The sequence below is a fragment of the Ranitomeya variabilis genome, chromosome 3 (assembly GCF_051348905.1).
Source record: "Ranitomeya variabilis isolate aRanVar5 chromosome 3, aRanVar5.hap1, whole genome shotgun sequence".
Lineage (NCBI taxonomy): Eukaryota > Metazoa > Chordata > Amphibia > Anura > Dendrobatidae > Ranitomeya > Ranitomeya variabilis.
In genome coordinates, this window is record NC_135234.1 from 78,429,719 (window position 1) to 78,440,224 (window position 10,506).

The window sequence follows — 10,506 nt, forward strand, 5'->3', positions numbered from 1 at the left end:
AAAGGGTTATTTATTTCTAACGCTTGTCTATTAGGAGGTAAGCTCTACGTTACATTTAGTTTTATTTTTGTGGTAGCTGTGCTGAATACTGTGCGGTTGTGAAAAGGAGCTGTTACTTTGTTAGGCGGGAAGGAGGTTCGGGTCGGAAATGATTACTATGACGGTGTTTCTGAGGAGCACCGAGTGGTCGGACGCGTTGTATCCTTTGAGGTGACGGCTTTGTCTTATGGCGGGTTATTAGAAGCAGGTTCTGCGGTGCGGGTTATACCATGTTATCCCTGGGGGGTGGTTACTGTTGAGGCGTCTGACTGGTGTAGCCCGGCAGGAAGCTGTATGTACGGGCCCTACGGGGGTCTGGGGACAGCCGGGATGGGCGTTATTAGGAGGGGCTGATTTGTAGTGTTATCTATGCTGGAGGATGACGTGCTGGATAGTGTGGATACGGTTTGCCAGTCTCAGCAGCTCCCCATATCAGTCTTTATACGCGTCTTGTGTTATGCCCTGCCTAGTGTAAATCAGCAAAAACTAGTAGCTATAAGGGTAAGTTCACACAAAGCGTTTTTCTGCAGCAAAACCTGATCATCTTGGCAGGAAAGAAGCTGTGTCAAAAATGCAGGTTTAGGTGCGTTTTTTTAGTGGGTTTTTTTTTTTCATGCTAATACCTGCGTTTTGCTGCATTTTTTTTTCAACACCCATTCAAGTCAATGGGTGAGAAAAAGGCTGGAAGTGACATGCACTGTCCAAAAAACACTGCAAAGCACAAAATACTGATCAAACAAAAAAATGTGTGTGCATGAGATTTCTGAAATCTGATAGGCTTTGCTGGTACTGTAAAAGCAGCTGAAAATTAGCATTAAAAAAACGCCCTGTGTGAACTATTCCTAAGGCTGTTAAAGGGAACCTGTCACCACGTTTTTGGAAGATGGGATAAAAATAGCGTTAAATAGTGGCAGAGGTGGGCGTTACATTAGTGTGTGTGTTATGCGTTTATTACCCACCTAAGTTGCCGAAATAACTTTGCAAAGTCTCCGTTTTCGCCTGTCAATCAGGCTGGTCAGGTCGCATGGGCGTTGTCTTCCCCCAGATTTGGCGTAGTTTTCCGTTGGTGGCGTAGTGGTGTGCGCATGCCCAAAGTCCGGAATCCTCTTCCAGGGGATTTAAAATAGCGCGGTGTTCGTTATTGCATTGGTGATCGGTGGGCGCGGCCATCTTCCTTTGGCCGCGCGTGCGCAGAAGCGGCGCTCTGCTGGCCGCGGCTTCAGGAAAATGGCCGCGGGATGCCGCGCGTGCGCAGATGGATATCGCGGCGGCCATTTTCCTGAAGCCGCGGCCAGCAGAGCGCCGCTTCTGCGCACGCGCGGCCAAAGGAAGATGGCCGCGCCCACCGATCACCAATGCAATAACGAACACCGCGCTATTTTAAATCCCCTGGAAGAGGATTCCGGACTTTGGGCATGCGCACACCACTACGCCACCAACGGAAAACTACGCCAAATCTGGGTGAAGACACCACGCCCATGTGACCTGACCAGCCTGATTGACAGGCGAAAACGGAGACTTTGCAAAGTTATTTCGGCAACTTAGGTGGGTAATAAACGCATAACACACACACTAATGTAACGCCCACCTCTGCCCCTATTTAACGCTATTTTTATCCCATCTTCCAAAAACGTGGTGACAGGTTCCCTTTAAAGGCAATCTGTCTCACCCCAAAAATCGTATATGCGCTAAGGCCACCGGCATCAGGGGCTTATCTACAGCATTCGGTAATGCTGTAGATAAGCTCCCGATGTTATTCATTTTTATAGTGCCATTTATTCCTTGGCGCTTTACATGTGAAAAGGGGCAAACATAGACAAATACAATTTAAACATGAGCAAAAAAAAAAAACACCTGAAAGGTGAGGAAAAACAGGTTATATTATACTCACCCAGTGGAGGTCCAATGGGTGTTGCGGTCCGGCGCCTCCCTTCTTCATACGATGATGTCCTCTTGTTTTCCTGCTGTGGCTCCGGCGTACTTTGCCCTGTTGAGGGCAGAGCAAAGTACTGCAGTGTGCAGGCGTCGGGAAAGGTCAGAGAGGCCCTTTGCACTGCAGTACTTTGCTCTGCCCTCAACAGGGCAGACAAAGTACACCGGAGCCGCGGTAGGAAGACGTCATCGTATGAAGATAAGAGGTGCCGGACCACGACACCCATCGGACCCGAACAGATCCGGAACCGCCCCTGGGTGAGTATAATATAACCTGTTTTTCTTACCTTTCAGGTTACATTGGGGGTTATCTACAGCATTACAGAATGCTGTAGATAAGCCCCTGATGGCAGTGGCCTTAGCTCATACGATTTTTGGGGTGACAGATTCCCTTTAAATCCATACATGTACAGCTATAATGGGATTGGGGTGCACTTGTTTTTACAGTAAGGGTATGTTTCCATGGTCGGGATTCCCTATGCTGTGGACGCAGCGGGTACCCCGCCATCCCCTGTTGTACGCGTGGTGATTCCGGATGTGTTCATTGAACACATGTGGAATCACTGCATCGTATTCATAGACTGGGTTATTTATCTTGTGGAGACCTGAGTGTCTCCAAAAGATAGACATGCTGCGGTATAGGAAGACCGTTCGCTTATGCAGGGAAGCTGGATGCGGCCCTGCACGCAAAGTGGAGACGGGATTTCATAAAATCCCATCCTCTATGCTGTTAACATCTAGACACTGCTGCTATACGCAGTGTCCAATCTGCAGCAAAACCTGACCGAATCCTTAACAAGGAAACATACCCTAAGAATGATGGTATCTGTGTCTCATACAAAGGATCTGTCAAATTGGTGTGATCTCTAATGAACTTGTACAGTGATCTAATGATGGTAACATCCATCTTTTAAATAGGCTTGATTATATGTCTAGGATGAGCTTTAACAGTCTCATTTTATTCTGGTACTGCTGACTACCTTGTGGCATAATATGGTTTATTTTTCTTTTCCTAGGTCAGGATGCAGATCTTTGTGAAAACCTTAACTGGCAAGACCATCACCCTCGAGGTGGAGCCTAGTGACACTATTGAAAACGTAAAGGCCAAAATCCAAGACAAGGAGGGCATCCCACCAGATCAGCAGAGGTTGATCTTTGCCGGAAAGCAGCTTGAAGATGGCCGCACCCTTTCTGACTACAACATCCAGAAAGAATCCACCCTCCACCTTGTGCTCCGTCTCAGAGGTGGTATGCAGATATTTGTGAAGACCCTGACTGGAAAGACCATTACCCTTGAGGTGGAGCCCAGTGACACCATTGAGAACGTGAAGGCCAAAATCCAAGACAAGGAGGGCATCCCACCAGATCAGCAGAGGTTGATCTTTGCCGGAAAGCAGCTTGAAGATGGCCGCACCCTTTCTGACTACAACATCCAGAAAGAATCCACCCTCCACCTTGTGCTCCGTCTCAGAGGTGGTATGCAGATATTTGTGAAGACCCTGACTGGAAAGACCATTACCCTTGAGGTGGAGCCCAGTGACACCATTGAGAACGTGAAGGCCAAAATCCAAGACAAGGAGGGCATCCCACCAGATCAGCAGAGGTTGATCTTTGCCGGAAAGCAGCTTGAAGATGGCCGCACCCTTTCTGACTACAACATCCAGAAAGAATCCACCCTCCACCTTGTGCTCCGTCTCAGAGGTGGTATGCAGATATTTGTGAAGACCCTGACTGGAAAGACCATTACCCTTGAGGTGGAGCCCAGTGACACCATTGAGAACGTGAAGGCCAAAATCCAAGACAAGGAGGGCATCCCACCAGATCAGCAGAGGTTGATCTTTGCCGGAAAGCAGCTTGAAGATGGCCGCACCCTTTCTGACTACAACATCCAGAAAGAATCCACCCTCCACCTTGTGCTCCGTCTCAGAGGTGGTATGCAGATATTTGTGAAGACCCTGACTGGAAAGACCATTACCCTTGAGGTGGAGCCCAGTGACACCATTGAGAACGTGAAGGCCAAAATCCAAGACAAGGAGGGCATCCCACCAGATCAGCAGAGGTTGATCTTTGCCGGAAAGCAGCTTGAAGATGGCCGCACCCTTTCTGACTACAACATCCAGAAAGAATCCACCCTCCACCTTGTGCTCCGTCTCAGAGGTGGTATGCAGATATTTGTGAAGACCCTGACTGGAAAGACCATTACCCTTGAGGTGGAGCCCAGTGACACCATTGAGAACGTGAAGGCCAAAATCCAAGACAAGGAGGGCATCCCACCAGATCAGCAGAGGTTGATCTTTGCCGGAAAGCAGCTTGAAGATGGCCGCACCCTTTCTGACTACAACATCCAGAAAGAATCCACCCTCCACCTTGTGCTCCGTCTGAGGGGTGGCTTTTAAATCTGACTTCATTCCATGTTGCTATATGTTGCACTGTTTGTTGCACTGTTTGTTCCTAAGCTACAGTCATAATCCTGTAGACCTGTTATAGCTAAATAAAGATTGTTGCACAGCATATGTTTGCTTATTTTTTTTTTAATAAACTATGGTTATGGTGCCAACAATAGTTAAAAAGCAAAACTTGATGAAGTTCCTAGTTCTTTGCTCACTTTATTCCTTCTGAGCTATATCCTTGCTTTCGGTCTTTGGCTTTATAAAGCGCTGTCATAAAAAAAATATATATATATATAATATATATTCTCCTGTATGAACCAACCATATGACAGATTTAGAAAAAAACAGGAGTTGCTCATTGGGAATAAACTAAACAGAAACTTGTTACTTTTGATCTAGTCACTTGCTCTAAAATGCTTAAGAAGGATGTCCACTGCTTTGTAAGTTGACCTATATTTAGGATGGGCCATCACTGTGTCTGATGGGCTGGAGTCTGAAACCTGTCACACCCACCAAATCTGTTATTGGTGTCAGCGGTGGTCTAGTCCAGAAGTACTCCCTGGGCTGCTCCATGTACTTGCAGTGGCTGGGGCTTGGTAATATTATTTTAATTTATTTCTATAGCGCCAACATAGTCTGCAGCACTTTACATTTTTGAGGGGGCTTGTACAGATAATACATTAAGCATAACAATAAACACATAGATCAACAGATACCAAGCGGAATGAGGGCCGTGCTCGCAAGGTACTTGCACATCTGCCTCCTATTCAAATCAATAGGAGACAGATGTATAGTACCCTGCGGCAGCCACTAAAATTAGACAGACTCTGTAAGCGAGTACTTGCAGCCGCCGACTCCAAAAACTGCTGATCGGCAGGGGTGTCTGACCCTGGCAGATCAGACATTGACTACCTATCCTAAAAGGTCATGAATGTAAAAGTAGTGGACAACCCTTTGTAAGTAGAAGAGACCACTCTTGTGCTACATTCATCTATATCTTCCCCAGTTGAAAAACGCATCATTATGAACTGTGGTTCTTGGTATGACTCACACCCCCCCCCCCCCCCCTTCCTTACTGTTGGAGGAACCTAGGAGTTTTCCCCAAGTACATATTGATAGATGCTAAAATAAGTTTCACAATTGTATGCATTAAAAAAAAAAAAATTGTTCCCAGCTATGTACTGTGAAATGGTGGTCTCACTGTTCAGGGACATGGTCTGATCAGTGCCACAGCTCATGGGCAGGAAGTGAGAGGATACAGACATTACAGCAAGGGATTGCAGTTGATCCTTTCTGTGAGGTAAAGCATTCCACTGCCTATTACAATCTGCGGTGATCTTGTGCTGTAATGTGATATCTGAGTGCAGTGTGATGTTTCTCACACTCCCATAGACTTGTATGGGTAATTGTCATCCGATTCTAGGGTGCAATTGTCCCGATTGCATCGCAAGTGGAAGCGAGCCCTCATGCATAAAACATAATAATCTTTATAGCGCTAACATATGCCGCAGCACTTTACAGTTTTGCAGACATTATCGCTGTCCCCAATGGGGCTCACAATCTAAAGGTACCGTCACATTAAGCGACGCTGCAGTGATATAGACAACGATGCCGATCGCTGCAGCGTTGCTGTTTTGTCGTGTGGTCGCTGGAGAGCTGTCACACAGCTCTCCAGCGACCAACGACGCCGAAGTCCCCGGGTAACCAGGGTAAACATCGGGTTACTAAGTGCAGGGCCGCGCTTAGTAACCCGATGTTTACCCTGGTTACCAGTGTAAATGTAAAAAAAAAAAATAAACACTACATACTTTCCGGTGTCTGTCGGGTCCCTCGGCGTCCGCTTCCCTTCACTGTGTAAGCGCCGGCCCTAAAGCAGAGCGGTGACGTCACCGCTGTGCTCTGCTTTACGGCCGGCCGGCGCTGACACAGTGCAGGGAAGCGGACGCCGGGGGACCCGACAGATACCGGAATGTAAGTATGAAGTGTTTTTTTTTTTTTTTTTTTTTTTTACATTTACACTGGTAACCAGGCTAAATATCGGGTTACTAAGCGCGGCCCTGCGCTTAGTAACCTGATGTTTACCCGTGAAGACATCGCTGAATCCGCGTCACACACGCTGACTCAGCGACGAAATAAGGTGCTGGCCTTCTAGCTCCAACCAATGATGTCACAGCAGGATCCTGATCGCTGCTGCATGTCACACAACGATATCGCTATCCAGGACGCTGCAACGTCCCGGATCGCTAGCGATATCGTTGTTCAGTGTGAAGGTACCTTAACAGTATGTCTTTGGAGTGTAGGAGGAGACCCAAGCAAACACGAGGAGAACATACAAACTTCTTACAGATGTTGTACTTTGTGGGATTTGAACCCAGGACTCCAGCGCTGCAGTGCTATCCACTGAACCACCATGCTGCCCTAACATCACAAATCTTCCCATTTTGCAGCATTTTTATTTCCACATGAAATATGCAGAGTAGTAATAGAAAAATCACTGTACATTTAAGTCCATTTTTGCCACATAATGATTTTTTTTTTTTTAACCCTTTTTTTTCATTGCGGGTTCTTAACCCCTTTCTGACATCGGACGTACTATCCCATCGAGGTGGGCCCGTATGACCACCGACTGGATAGTACGTCCAGCGCGATCGGCGGCGCTCACGGGGGGAGCGCGGCCGATCGCGGCCGGGTGTCAGCTGCCTATCGCAGCTGACATCCGGCACTATGTGCCAGGAGCGGTCACGGACCGCTCCCGGCACATTAACCCCTGGCACACCGCGATCAAACATGATCGCGATGTGCCGGCGGTGCAGGGAAGCATCACGCAGGGAGGGGGCTCCCTGCAGGCTTCCCTGAGCCCCCTGCAGCCACGCGATGTGATCGCGTGGCTGCGAGGGTCTTACCTCCCTCCCTGCCTGCTCCAGACCCGGATCCAAGATGGCCGCGGATCCGGGTCCTGCAGGGAGGGAGGTGGCTTCACAGAAGCCTGCTCAGAGCAGGCACTGTGAAGCAGCCTGCACTTCTCTCAGATCGGTGATCTGTCAAAGTGCTATGCAAACTGGCAGATCACCGATCTGTATTGTCCCCCCCCCTGGGGCAAAGTAAAAAAGTTTAAAAAAAAATTTCCAAATGTGTAAAAAAATATATATATATATTCCAAAATAATGAAAAAAAATATATATATTATTCCCATAAATACATTTCATTATCTAAATAAAAAAAACAAAACAATAAAAGTAAACATATTTAGTATCGCCGCGTCCGTAACGACCCGACCTATAAAACTGGCCCACTAGTTAACCCCTTCAGTAAACACCGTAAGAAAAAAAGAGGCAAAAAACAACGCTTTATTATCATACCGCCGAACAAAAAGTGGAATAACACGCGATCAAAAAGACAGATATAAATAACCATGGTACCGCTGAAATCGTCATCTTGTCCCGCAAATAACGAGCCGCCATACAGCATGATCAGCAAAAAAATAAAAAAGTTATAGTCCTGAGAATAAAGCGATGCAAAAACAATTATTTTTTCCATAAAAGTTTTTATCGTATAAAAGCGCCAAAACATAAAAAATAATAATATAAATGAGGTATCGCTGTAATCGTACTGACCCGAAGGATAAAACTGCTTTATCAATTTTACCAAATGCGGAACAGTATAAACGCCTCTCCCAAAAGAAATTCATGATAGCTGGTTTTTGGTCATTCTGCCTCACAAAAATTGGAATAAAAAGCGATCAAAAAATGTGACGTGCCCAAAAAGTTACCAATAAAAACGTCAACTCGTCCCGCAAAAAACAAGACCTCACATGACTCTGTGGACCAAAATATGGAAAATTTATAGCTCTCAAAATGTGGTAACGCAAAAAATATTTTTTGCAATAAAAAGCGTCTTTCAGTGTGTGACGGCTGCCAATCATAAAAATCCGGTAAAAAACTCGCTATAAAAGTAAATCAAACCCCCCTTCATCACCCCCTTAGTTAGGGAAAAATAAAAAAAATGTATTTATTTCCATTTTCCCATTAGGGTTGGGGCTAGGGTTAAGGCTACAGTGGTTGGGGCTAAAGTTAGGGTTAGGGTTGGGGCTAAAGTTACGATTAGGGTTTAGATTACATTTAGGGTTGGGATTAGGGTTAGGGGTGTGTCAGGGTTAGAGGTGTGGTTAGGGTTACTGTTGGGATTAGGGTTAGGGGTGTGTTTGGATTAGGGTTTCAGTTATAATTGGGGGGTTTCCACTGTTTCGGCACATCAGGGGCTCTCCAAACGCGACATGGCGTCCGATCTCAATTCCAGCCAATTCTGCGTTGAAAAAGTAAAACAGTGCTCCTTCCCTTCCGAGCTCTCCCGTGTGCCCAAACGGGTTTACCCCAACATATGGGGTATCAGCGTACTCAGGACAAATAGGACAACAACCTTTGGGGTCCAATTTCTCCTGTTACCCGTGGGAAAATACAAAACTGGGGGCTAAAAAATAATTTTTGTGGGAAAGAAAAAGATTTATTTTCACGGCTCTGCGTTATAAACTGTAGTGAAACACTTGGGGGTTCAAAGTTCTTACAACACATCTAGATAAATTCCTTGGGGGGTCTAGTTTCCAAAATGGGGTCACTTGTGCGGGGCTTCTACTGTTTAGGTACATTAGGGGCTCTGCAAACGCAATGTGACGCCTGCAGACCATTCCATCTAAGTCTGCATTCCAAATGGCGCTCCTTCCCTTCCGAGCCCTCCCATGCATCCAAACGGTGGTTCCCCCCACATATGGGGTATCAGCGCACTCAGGACAAATTGGACAACAACTTTTGGGGTCCAATTTCTCCTGTTACCCTCGGGAAAATACAAAACTGGGGGCTGAAAAATAATTTTTGTGGGAAAAAATTTTTGTTTTATTTTTACGGCTCTGCATTATAAACTTCTGTGAAGCCCTTGGTGGGTCAAAGCACTCACCACACATCTAGATAAGTTCCTTAGGGGGTCTACTTTCCAAAATGGTGTCACTTGTGGGGGTTTCAATGTTTACGCACATCAGGGGCTCTCCAAACGCAACATGACGTCCCATCTCAATTCCTGTCAATTTTGCATTGAAAAGTCAAACGGCGCTCCTTCCCTTCCGAGGTCTCCCATGCGCCCAAACAGTGGTTTATCCCCACATATGGGGTATCAGCGTACTCAGGACAAATTGTACAACAACTTTTGGGGTCCAATTTCTTCTCTTACCCTTGGGAAAATAAAAAATTTGGGGTGAAAAATAATTTTTGTGAAAAAATATTTTTTATTTTTACGGTTCTGCATTATAAACTTCTGTGAAGCACTTGGTGGGTCAAAGTGCTCACCACACCTCTAGATAAGTTCCTTAGGGGGTCTACTTTCCAAAATGGTGTCACTTGTGGGGGGTTTCAATGTTTAGGCACATCAGGGGCTCCCCAAACGCAACATGGCCTCCCATCTCAATTCCAGTCAATTTTGCATTGAAAAGTCAAATGGCGCTCCTTCGCTTCCGAGCTCTGTCATGCGCCCAAACAGTGGTTTACCCCCACATATGGGGTATCGGCGTACTCAGGACAAATTGTACAACAACTTTTGGGGTCCATTTTCTCCTGTTACCCTTGGTAAAATAAAACAAATTGGAGCTGAAGTAAATTTTTTGTGAAAAAAAGTTAAATGTTCATTTTTATTTAAACATTCCAAAAATTCCTGTGAAGCACCAGAAGGGTTAATAAACTTCTTGAATTGGGTTTTGAGTACCTTGAGGGGTGCAGTTTTTAGAATGGTGTCACACTTGGGTATTTTCTATCATATAGACCCCTCAAAATGACTTCAAATGAGATGTGGTCCCTAAAAAAAAAAATGGTGTTGTAAAAATGAGAAATTGCTGGTCAACTTTTAACCCTTATAACTCCCTAACAAAAAAAAATTGTGGTTCCAAAATTGTGCTGATGTAAAGTAGACATGTGGGAAATGTTACTTATTAAGTATTTTGTGTGACATATCTCTGTGATTTAAGGGCATAAAAATTCAAAGTTGGAAAATTGCAAAATTTTCAAAATTTTTGCCAAATTTCCATTTTTTTTTGCAAATAAACGCAGGTAATATCAAAGAAATTTTACCACTATCATGAAGTACAATATGTCACGAGAAAACAATG

General features: G+C 45.5%; 2 protein-coding genes across 2 annotated transcripts; both read left to right on the forward strand.

The window, feature by feature from the left end:
- Positions 1-408: 408 nt before the first annotated feature.
- LOC143817620 (polyubiquitin-B-like) lies at positions 409-3,601 on the forward strand. The gene is made up of 3 exons (XM_077299111.1): positions 409-540; positions 2,988-3,552; positions 3,594-3,601. Exons 1-3 carry the CDS (start codon positions 409-411, stop codon positions 3,599-3,601), a joined length of 705 nt encoding a protein of 234 aa, XP_077155226.1.
- On the forward strand, positions 3,535-4,482 carry LOC143815222 (polyubiquitin-B). Its single transcript, XM_077294236.1, has one exon. It carries the CDS (start codon positions 3,678-3,680, stop codon positions 4,365-4,367), a length of 690 nt encoding a protein of 229 aa, XP_077150351.1. The 5' UTR covers positions 3,535-3,677; the 3' UTR covers positions 4,368-4,482.
- The last annotated feature ends 6,024 nt before the right edge of the window (positions 4,483-10,506 follow it).

Excerpts from the sequence above, each read along its gene's own strand:
- LOC143815222 (XM_077294236.1), top strand. The coding sequence starts at position 3,678 with ATGCAGATATTTGTGAAGACCCTGACTGGAAAGACCATTACCCTTGAG.
- LOC143817620 (XM_077299111.1), top strand. The coding sequence starts at position 409 with ATGCTGGAGGATGACGTGCTGGATAGTGTGGATACGGTTTGCCAGTCT. Across the intron at positions 541-2,987 it reads AAAAACTAGTAGCTATAAGG|GTCAGGATGCAGATCTTTGT; the intron begins GTAAGTTCACAC and ends TTCTTTTCCTAG.